The sequence below is a fragment of the Ranitomeya imitator genome, chromosome 8 (assembly GCF_032444005.1).
Source record: "Ranitomeya imitator isolate aRanImi1 chromosome 8, aRanImi1.pri, whole genome shotgun sequence".
NCBI classification, from domain to species: Eukaryota; Metazoa; Chordata; class Amphibia; order Anura; family Dendrobatidae; genus Ranitomeya; species Ranitomeya imitator.
Window position 1 is genome coordinate 21,549,423 of NC_091289.1, and position 12,985 is coordinate 21,562,407.

A 12,985-nucleotide genomic window follows, 5' to 3' on the forward strand; every position below is an offset into this window, starting at 1 on the left:
TTGGTGCACCCTTGGTGTGGCCAAACAGTTCAGTGCACCTTCCCATCTACTTGTTTTTCCCGCCATCTGTGCTTTCCCCCTCTATTTTGATTGACAGGTCTGTCTTTCTAGAGCCAGAGGATGACGGCGATAGATGGAAGACAAGTAGGTGGGGAGATGGCTGAATTGTTTGGCCACACTAAGAGTGCACCGTTCAACTATGATTGGTTTGAGCAGTCATTTTGTATTGATGGTTGTCCTAAACCAAGCACAGTCAAACACTTTGGTGCACCTTCCCACCTACTTGTTTTTCATCTGTTTTGGCTCTTAAGAGCCAGACTTGTCAACTAAGGAAGAGGTGGATGGAAAACAAGTTGGTGGGAAGGTACATTGATCTTCTTTGGCCGCAAGAAGGATGCATTAAGTGCCTGTGCGTGGTTTGAACAGTCATTTTGTGCTGACAGACTCCCTTTAATGCTGTACAATGGCATGCGATGTCCTCGGCAGTTTGGTAGTAGACTTTATATAATGCAGACTGTGTTTGGTGCCCGCTGTTTTGCCCTCGTCGGTCCTTATGTTCTATGTTGGTATTTGTGCCCCGGCCTCCAGTAATGAATAGATGGACATCGCGGTATTTATAGTGATGGAAGCCATGTACACGAATTCCTGTCCAGATGAAATGTGTGCGAGCGCAGAGCTGTGGGATCTGTGTGCCGCGGTACATATGGTGCAGCAGACGTGTGGGGCTGAGGACTTCCCACACGCAGCGCTGCCTCCCCCAGAAACAATCTGCACTTATTATCTCCTTACTGACTGCACAAACTAGTTCCTGCAGGAAACAAATCAACTTATTCAATATTTTTTTTTTACTTTTTAACCTTTTCTTTAACTTAAGTAGAAGTCTAAGATATTGCAGCATGCACCCCCTTCCTATCTCTCCCCTTTCTAGCAAATATCTTCTGATCTGTCAGTAAATACTTGGATACATTCTTTTCTTTACAGCCATTCTTCGTGCTGTCGCTCTGTTATTCCTCCAGGAAATATATGTATCAATTACTAATTGGATGCTATCATTCCCCTTGTCAGTGCAGCATGTCAGATTAATACTTGTTCAGTCTACAATTTATTCTGGTAATTAAAATAACCTGACTACCAGAATAATGAGTGCAGCTCCGGAGTAAAGGATGTAACTTTGCATCAGTACCGGACCAGTAATGTAATGTATGTACACAGTGACTGCACCAGCAGAATAGTGAGTGCAGCTCTGGGGTATAATACAGGATGTAACTCAGGATCATTAATGTATGTTCACAGTGACTGCACCAGCAGAATAGTGAGTGCAGCTCTGGGGTATAATACAGTATGTAACTCAGGATCAGTAATGTAATGCATGTACACAGTGACTGCACCAGCAGAATAGTGAGTGCCGCTCTGGAGTATAATACAGGATGTGACACAGGATCAGTAATGTAATGTATGTACACAGTGACTGCACCAGCAGAATAGTGAGTGCAGCTCTGGAGTATAATACAGGAGGTAACTCAGGATCAGTAATGTATATACACAGTGACTGCACCAGCAGAATAGTGATTGCAGCTCTGGGGTATAATACAGGATGTAACTCAGGATCAGTAATGTATGTACATAGTGACTGCACCAGCAGAATAGTGAGTGCAGCTCTGGAGTATAATACAGGATGTAACTCAGGATCAGTAATGTAATGCATGTACACAGTGACTGCACCAGCAGAATAGTGAGTGCCGCTCTGGAGTATAATACAGGATGTGACACAGGATCAGTAATGTAATGTATGTACACAGTGACTGCACCAGCAGAATAGTGAGTGCAGCTCTGGAGTATAATACAGGAGGTAACTCAGGATCAGTAATGTATATACACAGTGACTGCATCAGCAGAATAGTGATTGCAGCTCTGGGGTATAATACAGGATGTAACTCAGGATCAGTAATGTATGTACATAGTGACTGCACCAGCAGAATAGTGAGTGCAGCTCTGGAGTATAATACAGGATGTAACTCAGGATCAGTAATGTAATGCATGTACACAGTGACTGCACCAGCAGAATAGTGAGTGCAGCTCTGGAGTATAATACAGGATGTAACTCAGGATCAGTAATGTAATGTATGTACACAGTGACTGCACCAGCAGAATAGTGAGTGCAGCTCTGGGGTATAATACAGGATGTAACTCAGGATCAGTAATGTAATGTATGTACACAGTGACTGCACCAGCAGAATAGTGAGTGCAGCTCTGGGAGTATAATACTGGATCATAACAATATAAATACAGTATCTTATGTATTTAGAATTTGACTCTCCTTTATATGCAGATTAGTTCTGTATATATTGAGTAGTGGCACATTTTCCATTGTACATTGTTTACTATGTAGATTTTCCCCATCCCTCTCCCCAGCCATAATGTCTCTTCAGCGGTGACTTATGTTGGAGTTGGCCGGTGATGTTTGGCTCTTCTCCTGTGTCTGAATGTTCTTCTTTCTGTAGAACATGCTCAGCTTTTGGAAGCCCCAGAGCCCCCTTTATACCTTCCAATTACTGTGGGTGTTTACTGAGTACATCACTGTTATTGCCAGTATCTGCTGTCACAAGTTGGCCGTGTTGCCGCAGTTCTCTGTGGTCAGGCTTGATTACGTTCTCGCAGTTTTCTGCATGTTTTGTAACAACACACGCTTCATTCTATGACTTGTATGGCCTGGACTAGACATAAAGGGGGATCCTCAAGCAATTTCCCATTGCACAATGACAAACAAAATGCCAGAATATTCTATCCATTTCTGATCGGTGGCGGTCCATCTGTGAGACGGAGTACGAGTGCTGACGGAATGGGGTCAGTCGGTATATCTGGAGCAGGAATCTGACTACTTGGCATCATGTTTCTCCCACTGATCCTCGTGGATCTGACATGTCTTATTTCAGAAACAGCGCCATCCTTAGGTTGAGTATGTTTGCAACTCTGCTCCATTGAAGAGAATGAAGTTGAGCTGCGATTCTTCGGTAATGGGTTTCACTGTCTGTGATAGAAAGCAGCCATCATTTTATAATCCTGGATAACCCTTTTACAGGGGTTGCGCCATAAGTGCAAATTATCATCTGTCCACATTGATAACTTTCTGACCGCTTGAGGTCCCACAACCCTGAGGACAGCACTCTGGAGTGCCACACTTGATGGTTCTGCTCCATCACTCCATTCATCGTCTCTGCAACCTCCGGAGAAAGCGGAGTGTTGTACTCTACTATCCCTTGCTTTTCCATGGATGGTGATAGTTTCGATGATGCAAATCAAGGATTTTTACTCCCATAGGGTATATCTCAGCTCTGTTCTTGGGATTAGTGCTGGTCCCAGGGGTGCAATGCCCAACAGTGTGCAAGTTATCTCCTGCCTATCTGTGGTTGCAGTTAAAACAGCGGGTTCAGTCAGGAGGACATGCTGCCTGTCTGGAGATGAGGGCAATGAGACCCTCAGGGGAGGGTTTTCCACCCACCTGGAAGTCCCCATCTGCATACTCGGGGGAAGACTTCCTGCTCTTTTACGTCTGGATTTAGGATAGTTGAACCCAACAGGAGGGGACACTCTGGGCACTCAGTGGACCACTTTCCATTTCTCAAGCTCCAGACTTAGGGCAACAGGACCAGCCAGCAGGGCACGCCATTTGGACCACTCCTTGTGGGACCATCTCGCCGCTTCTAGACCTGCTAGGATGACCTTCTTCTTGCTTTGAACTTCCTTTTGGATGGATGCAAGAACAATCCCTGCTCTTCTACCTCTGAGTCTAAAGCAACTGGTCCTGCGGAGGAGGCATCCTGCCCTCATGGAACTCGTGCCTGGGCCCTCAAGGTATCACTCCCTGCTCCTCCACTTCTACACTTAGGACAGTAGGACAAATCTGGAGGGCATGCCATTTTTCAAGAATTTCAATCCAGCCACTTGGGTGACTTTTTATCACTTGGTAATTACAAGTCTGGAACCTGCTGGGAGAACATGCTGCCCATCTGGATTTCCCATCTGGCCTCTTGGGGAACTGCTCCCCTCTCCTTTTTGGTACTTGCAGCTCCGCACCCTGATCGGAAGGCATGCCACCATCTTGGCTTTCCCATTTGGTTGCTCTGGGGATCACTTCCTACACCTTAGCCTTGGAACTTAGGGTATCTACAAAGCCGAGTTCTACTTTGTTAAAAAACACATTCCTCGCCTATTAGATTTCCGACCAGTATGAATGCTGGACATGGCTCCCATATACCTCAAGAAAGACTTTTTCCACGCCTATGCATATTTTTTTGAGATTGGGGGAAAAACCCTATTAGGAATAAGAGGCTTTTCATGTATATTTTGGTGCATATGTTATATCAAGATTTGGTTGAAAACATTCCACAACTACCTCCAATTTTTTTTCTAATGGAAAGCCAATGTCGCTATTGGAACAGTTGTAGTTTTTCCACCAACTTGGGAAAAAACAAAACCTCAATGTGTACATGCCCCTTCTGTTTATTGCATGGGTACTGGGGATTCTATACCCACCGCACGTTCTTTATTGCTGGCTTTTAATGGAAGTTTATAGAGATCTCTTCTATTGTATATTTGCATCCAGAGAACATTATTTTTTTTTTAACCCCCATAAGAAATGTCATCTTTTAACTTTTTGACCATCTTTTAAGTGCTGTGGAACGGAAAATAGGAGATGATCAGAGGGTTCCCGGCGAGTGACGGCTCCTCCGCAGAACTTCTACCCTTTTACCTGTCCTCTTTCCTGCAGGCTAAGAGTTAACTGCGCCGATTGCCGGCTGGGAGAGACCACGGCCGTCCGCGTCTTCACAGATGTTCTACTTTGCGCTCCAGGCTTTTGTGACAAGGAAGAGATGTACTTTTCCGATTTAACGTGTTCTAGCTGTGGAATAGCTTAAAGCGAGGTTTTATGATCAACCTTTCCTTACAAATAGAGTTGAAATGCTGAACATTTGCAATCATAAAACTTTAAGGCTTTTTTTTTTTTTTTTTCTTTTTCTTTTTTTTTCCTTCTCGTTTTACGTTTTTTTTTATTGTGTAGACGATGCAAGGAGTATTTTATGGGTCAGCCGTAAAGTGTTTTTTTTTTTTTTTTTTATTTAAAAAGAGTTGAAAAGTTGTTGTTTTTTTGACTGCTCAAATCACTGGTCACAATTAATATTTAATATTTTGCAGCAGTTTTTTTTTTTTTTTTTTAAAGAAAAAAATAATAAAATGGCGCTTTACTGTTATTGCTTTGGATTTCATCGCTTGCACAGACACGGTGAGCGGATGAGAAAAATCTATTTCACGGTTTGCTTAAAATGACTTAAAATCTATATTTATAATAAAACCATGCCAGCAGCTTTATATATTTTTTCGTTTATTTTAACCGGTAATTGTTTTTGCTTGGAAATTTTATTTTTGCGTTGAAGAAGTTTCCAAAAAATGTGCGGTTTGGGAGAATTTAAATTAATCTTTCATTAAATCAAGAGACCAAGTGAATATAGGAATCTTTGTAATGTATCGTAGCAGGGAAATATGCTTCTTTCTTCTCTTATGAGCCACTTCTACTTTCCATGCCCCCTGAATTCACCATTCACTGCTAAATTCTCTTGCTTGAAACTAGACAGACTGCAAGCCCAATGAGGGATCAGATTACAGCTGCTTATTGAAGCCTATCGAGAGTGCAGGGAGGAGCTGAGTAAACAAAAATTGTGATTTTTCCCCCCCCCCCCCCCCCTAGTTTGTGTTTTATCCAATCCATTTCTGGATTCCCAGCCACACTGCTCATTGAACTTGTGCTACATAAAGACAGGAGAGCAAAAATCCTTCTGGTTCTGTTTGGGAGCCACTGTAGCAGCTTGCCTCAAGGAAAACCGGCTACAATTTATTTAACCCCTTCATGACCCAGCCTATTTTGACCTTAAAGACCTTGCCGTTTTTTGCAATTCTGACCAGTGTCCCTTTATGAGGTAATAACTCAGGAACGCTTCAACGGATCCTAGCGGTTCTGAGATTGTTTTTTCGTGACATATTGGGCTTCATGTTAGTGGTAAATTTAGGTCAATAAATTCTGTGTTTATTTGTGATAAAAACGGAAATTTGGCGAAATTTGAAAATTTCGCAATTTTCACATTTTGAATTTTTATTCTGTTAAACCAGAGAGATGTGACACAAAATAGTTAATAAATAACATTTCCCACATGTTTACTTTACATCAGCACAATTTTGGAAACAAAATTTTTTTTTGTTAGGAAGTTATAAGGGTTAAAATTTGACCAGCGATTTGTCATTTTTACAACGAAATTTACAAAACCATTTTTTTTAGGGACCACCTCACATTTGAAGTCAGTTTGAGGGGTCTATATGGCTGAAAATACCCAAAAGTGACACCATTCTAAAAACTGCACCCCTCAAGGTACTCAAAACCACATTCAAGAAGTTTATTAACCCTTCAGGTGCTTCACAGCAGCAGAAGCAACATGGAAGGAAAAAATGAACATTTAACTTTTTAGTCACAAAAATTATCTTTTAGCAACAATTTTTTTATTTTCCCAATGGTAAAAGGAGAAACTGAACCACGAAAGTTGTTGTCCAATTTGTCCTGAGTACGCTGATACCTCATATGTGGGGGTAAACCACTGTTTGGGCGCACGGCAGGGCTTGGAAGGGAAGGAGCGCCATTTGACTTTTTGAATGAAAAATTGGCTCCACTCTTTAGCGGACACCATGTCACGTTTGGAGAGCCCCCGTGTGCCTAAAAATTGGAGCTCCCCCACAAGTGACCCCATTTTGGAAACTAGACCCCCCAAGGAACTTATCTAGATGCATATTGAGCACTTTAAACCCCCAGGTGCTTCACAGAAGTTTATAACGCAGAGCCATGAAAATAAAAAATAATTTTTCTTTCCTCAAAAATGATTTTTTAGCCTGGAATTTCCTATTTTGCCAAGGATAATAGGAGAAATTGGACCCCAAATATTGTTGTCCTGTTTGTCCTGAGTACGCAGATACCCAATATGTGGGGGTAAACCACTGTTTGGGCGCACGGCAGGGCTCGGAAGGGATGGCACGCCATTTGGCTTTTTAAATGGAAAATTAGCTCCAATCATTAGCGGACACCATGTCACGTTTGGAGAGCCCCTGTGTGCCTAAACATTGGAGATCCCCCAGAAATGACACCATTTTGGAAACTAGACCCCCAAAGGAACTAATCTAGATGTGTGGTGAGGACTTTGAACCCCCAAGTGCTTCACAGAAGTTTATAACGCAGAGCCGTGAAAAAAAAAAAAAAATTATTTTCTCAAAAATGATCTTTTAGCCTGCAATTTTTTATTTTCCCAAGGGTAACAGGAGAAATTTGACCCCAAAAGTTGTTGTCCAGTTTCTCCTGAGTACGCTGATACCCCATATGTGGGGGTAAATCACTGTTTGGGCACATGCCGGGGCTCGGAAGTGAAGTAGTGACGTTTTGAAATGCAGACTTTGATGGAATGCTCTGTGGGCGTCACGTTGCGTTTGCAGAGCCCCTGATGTGGCTTAACAGTAGAAACCCCCGACAAGTGACCCCATTTTGGAAACTAGACCCCCAAAGGAACTTATCTAGATGTGTGGTGAGCACTTTGAACCCCCAAGTGCTTCATAGAAGTTTATAATGCAGAGCCGTGAAAATAATAAATACGTTTTCTTTCCTCAAAAATAATTATTTAGCCCAGAATTTTTTATTTTCCCAAGGGTTACAGAAGAAACTGGACCCCAAAAGTTGTTGTCCAGTTTCTCCTGAGTAAGCTGATACCCCATGTGTGGGGGTAAACCACTGTTTGGGCACATGCCGAGGCTCGGAAGTGAAGTAGTGACGTTTTGAAATGCAGACTTTGATGGAATGCTCTGTGGGCGTCACGTTGCGTTTGCAGAGCCCCTGATGTGGCTTACCAGTAGAAACCCCCCACAAGTGACCGCATTTTGGAAACTAGACCCCGAAAGGAACTTATCTAGATGTGTGGTGAGCACTTTGAACCCCCAAGCGCTTCATAGAAGTTTATAATGCAGAGCCGTGAAAATAATAAATACGTTTTCTTTCCTCAAAAATAATTATTTAGCCCAGAATTTTTTTAATTTTCCCAAGGGTAACAGGAGAAATTTGACCCCAATATTTGTTGTCCAGTTTCTCCTGAGTATGGTGATACCCCATATGTGGGGGTAAACTACTGTTTGGGCACATGCCGGGGCTTGGAATTGAAGTAGTGACGTTTTGAAATGCAGACTTTGATGGAATGCTCTGCGGGCGTCACGTTGCGTTTGCAGAGCCCCTGATGTGCCTAAACAGTAGAAACCCCCCACAAGTGACCCCATTTTGGAAACTAGACCCCGAAAGGAACTTATCTAGATGTGTGGTGAGCACTTTGAACCCCCAAGTGCTTCATAGAAGTTTATAATGCAGAGCCGTGAAAATAATAAATACGTTTTCTTTCCTCAAAAATAATTATTTAGCCCAGAATTTTTTATTTTCCCAAGGGTTACAGGAGAAATTGGACCCCAAAAGTTGTTGTCCAGTTTCTCCTGAGTACGCTGATACCCCATGAGTGGGGGTAAACCACTGTTTGGGCACACGTCAGGGCTCGGAAGTGAGGGAGCACCATTTGACTTTTTGAATACGAGATTGGCTGGAATCAATGGTGGCGCCATGTTGCGTTTGGAGACCCCTGATGTGCCTAAACAGTGGTAACCCCTCAATTCTACCTCCAACACTAACCCCAACACACCCCTAACCCTAATCCCAACTGTAGCCATAACCCTAAACACAACCCTAACCGCAACACACCCCTAACCACAACCCTAACCCCAACACACCCCTAACCACAACCCTAATTCCAACCCTAACCCTAAGGCTATGTGCCCACGTTGCGGATTCGTGTGAGATATTTTCGCACCATTTTTGAAAAATCCGCGGGTAAAAGGCACTGCGTTTTACCTGCGGATTTTCCGCGGATTTCCAGTGTTTTTTGTGCGGATTTCACCTGCGGATTCCTATTGAGGAACAGGTGTAAAACGCTGCGGAATCCGCACAAAGAATTGACATGCTGCGGAAAATACAACGCAGCGTTTCCGCGTGGTATTTTCTGCACCATGGGCACAGCGGATTTGGTTTCCATATGTTTACATGGTACTGTAAACCTGATGGAACACTGCTGCGAATCCGCAGCCAAATCCGCACCGTGTGCACATAGCCTAATTCTAAAGGTATGTGCACACGCTGCGGAAAACGCTGCGGATCCGCAGCAGTTTCCCATGAGTTTTACAGTTCAATGTAAACCTACGGGAAACAAAAATCGCTGTACACATGCTGCAGAAAAACTGCACGGAAACGCAGGGGTTTACATTCCGCAGCATGTCACTTCTTTGTGCGGATTCCGCAGCGGTTTTACAACTGCTCCAATAGAAAATCGCAGTTGTAAAACCGCAGTGAAATGCGCAGAAAAACCGCGGTAAATCCGCCATAAATCCGCAGCGGTTTAGCACTGCGGATTTATCAAATCCGCAGCGGAAAAATCCGCAGAGGACCAGAATACGTGTGCACATACCGAAACCCTAACCCTACCCCTACCCCTAACCCTAGCCCTAACCCTAGCCCTAACCCTAGCCCTAACCCTACCCCTAACCCTACCCCTAACCCTGACCCTAACCCTATTCTAACATTAGTGGAAAAAAAAAAATTTCTTTATTTTTTTATTGTCCCTACCTATGGGGGTGACAAAGGGGGGGGGTCATTTATTATTTTTTTTATTTTGATCACTGAGATAGATTATATCTCAGTGATCAAAATGCACTTTGGAACGAATCTGCCGGCCGGCAGATTCGGCGGGCGCACTGCGCATGCGCCCGCCATTTTGGAAGATGGCGGCGCCCAGGGAGAAGACGGACGGGACCCCGGCTGGATCGGTAAGTATGATGGGGTGGGGGGGGGGACCACGGGGGGGGGATCGGAGCACGGGGGGGGGAATCGGAGTGCGGGAGGGGTGGAACGGAGCACGGGGGGCGTGGAACGGAGCACGGGGGGGCTGGAACGGAGCACGGGGGGGCTGGAACGGAGCACGGGGGGTGGATCGGAGTGCACTGGGGGTGATTGGAGCACGGGGGGGTGATTGGAGCACGGGGGGAGCGGACAAGAGCACGGGGGGGAGCGGAGCACTGGACGGAGGGGAGCCGGAGCAGTGTACCGGCCAGATCGGAGGGCTGGGGGGGCGATCGGAGGGGTGGGGTGGGGGCACACTAGTATTTCCAGCCATGGCCGATGATATTTCAGCATCGGCCATGGCTGGATTGTAATATTTCACCCGTTATAATGGGTGAAATATTACAAATCGCTCTGATTGGCAGTTTCACTTTCAACAGCCAATCAGAGCGATCGTAGCCACGAGGGGGTGAAGCCACCCCCCCTGGGCTAAACTACCACTCCCCCTGTCCCTGCAGATCGGGTGAAATGGGAGTTAACCCTTTCACCCGATCTGCAGGGACGCGATCTTTCCATGACGCCGCATAGGCGTCATGGGTCGGAATGGCACCGACTTTCATGACGCCTACGTGGCGTCAAAGGTCGGGAAGGGGTTAAAAAAAAAAATTGTGCTCATTCCTATTATGTGTTTTGTCCCACCTATTTCTGGATTCACAGCCACACTGCTCAGTGAATCTGTTCTACATAAAGACAGAAGAGCAAGAATCCCTTGTGTCTGTGTTCTGTGTATGGGAGACATTATTGCAGCTTGTTTCCAGGAAAATTGGGTGTCGTTTATTTAAATAAAACAAACTCTGCTTTACTCGCCCTTCCTGGGTACAAAGCTGACTCTCTGCACCCACTCCCAGTGTCTATTATTGCCTCCAGGCAATAATTGAGCTCAGTGTCTCTGGTGAAGCTGATGGCATGAGCTGCGCAACTCGCTCGCTTCAGCCAATAACTGACATCGAGAACAGCGATGGACCTGAGGAGGGTGAACAGAGAGAATTTTGTGTTAAAAAAAAATTACGTTTTTTATATACATTAATCTAGGAAATCAGCCTAACGCTGACTGTAAGTGCTGGGATCATTAGATCTATGACTAATTAGCAAACAAATAAAGATGAGAGTGCTGAAATGTCTTTTTTTTTTTTTTTTTTTAAGGGTGCCCAAGTGACCACAAGAAGATGGCTGAACCTGCAGGAATACCAGAGCAAGAAACTGATGGCAGACAACGGTGTGACGGTGCAGCGATTCTTTGTCGCTGACAGTGCTAGCGAAGCCCTCGAGGCCGCCAAGAGACTAAGTATGCATCTGATCCTTCTATATATTCGGGTTCGTCCTGCTCCTCGTTTCCAAGAGGTGAACGGGACAAGTGCACAATACCTGCCGATGTAACGTCCCCTGCACCTCTTACCTCTCGATGCAGAAGTGAACATGGCGCGGTGCGACAGGCACCCAAACGGATGCTTCGCCAGGATTTCACTACATAAGTGCCACTGTTGGAGATTAGCAGCGGCATTTAAGTGGTTAAACTAGGAAATAAATGTTATTTTATCTAACCTGGTGTTAATGCCGCTGTTCTCCTGAATTTGCCGATGGTTTTTCATTTTTTCCCCCACGCCTCTGCTTTCCTGAGATATGACTCCCTCCTCCCTGTATGTATATCTAGTCTTTGTAGCCAAGTGGGTGTGACCTCATCCCTTAGCCCTGTGGATCACACCCACTTGAAAACCCACGAGTGGTACTGCTGCTGCCTTGATTATCTATTCTCTTCTTCCTCTTCCTCTACGCCTGCAGTTTATTATCTTGCCACATCCTTCTAAGACATGGATTTGCCGGTCAGCTGGCATGGGAGAGGTTAACCGTCTTGGCCGCGCTGCTCTCCGCACTGCAGAAGTCTGTGCCGTCATGTTGCAAACAGCTCCATTAAAAATACTTTTTTATGGTCCAAAGCGGCAAAGATTAATGATCACAATTTCTTTCCCTTTTTTTTTTCTTTAACACTGAATATGAATTTTGAAGACCTTATTATTACTAGATGGTGGCCCGATTCTAACGCATCGGGTATTCTAGAATATGCATGGCCACGTAGTCTATTGCCCAGCCACGTAGTCTATTGCCCAGCCACGTAGTCTATTGCCCAGCCACGTAGTCTATTGCCCAGCCACGTAGTCTATTGCCCAGCCACGTAGTCTATTGCCCAGCCACGTAGTCTATTGCCCAGCCACGTAGTCTATTGCCCAGCCACGTAGTCTATTGCCCAGCACAGAGCCACGTAGTATAGAGACTTAAAAAAAATAAAAAACATATACTCACCTTCCGAAGGCCCGTTGGAAGTCCTGCTATACTCACCCTCCGCCGCCTTTCCCGCTCCTCGCCATGCTCCCGGGACCGCTCCATTGCAAGCGGCAGCTTCCGGTCCCAGGGCTGGTGTGAGTAGGACCTATGATGACGTCGCGGTCACATGACCGTGACGTCATGGCAGGTCCTTGTCGCACACCAGCCCTGGGACCGGAAGCTGCCGCTTGCAATGGAGCGATCCCGAGAGCGTGGCGAGGAGCGGGAAAGGCGGCGGAGGGTGAGTATAGCAGGTTTTTTTTATTTTTTTTTTATTTTTAACATGACATATTTTTACTATTGATGCTGCATGGGCAGCATCAATAGTAAATAGTTGGGGACACACAGGGTTAATAGCAGCGGTAACGGAGTGCGTTACACCGCGCTCCGTTACTGCTGCCATTCTGTGTGAGCGGTGAGTGGAAGGGATTACGGAGCGGGCGCCGGGCAGTGAGTGCAGGGGAGTAGGGGAGGGACTAATCGGACTGTGCCCGTCGCTGATTGGTCGCAGCAGCCATGACAGGCAGCTGCCGAGACCAATCAGCGAATGAATAACCGTGACAGAAGGACGGACAGACAGACGGAAGTGACCCTTAGACAATTATATATATATAGATGTATTATTATTAGTCATTTTATCATTTATTATTAGAT

The 12,985-nt window shown here is 45.2% G+C and overlaps 1 protein-coding gene across 1 annotated transcript in view; it reads left to right on the top strand.

Moving 5' to 3' along the window:
• The window catches only part of SUCLG2 (succinate-CoA ligase GDP-forming subunit beta), a 185,846-nt gene that overhangs the window by 34,591 nt on the left and 138,270 nt on the right, over nt 1-12,985 (top strand). The window contains exon 2 of the mRNA XM_069736543.1: nt 11,156-11,297. Coding sequence (XP_069592644.1) covers nt 11,156-11,297 — 142 coding nt within the window. The remainder of the gene's footprint in view (nt 1-11,155; nt 11,298-12,985) is intronic.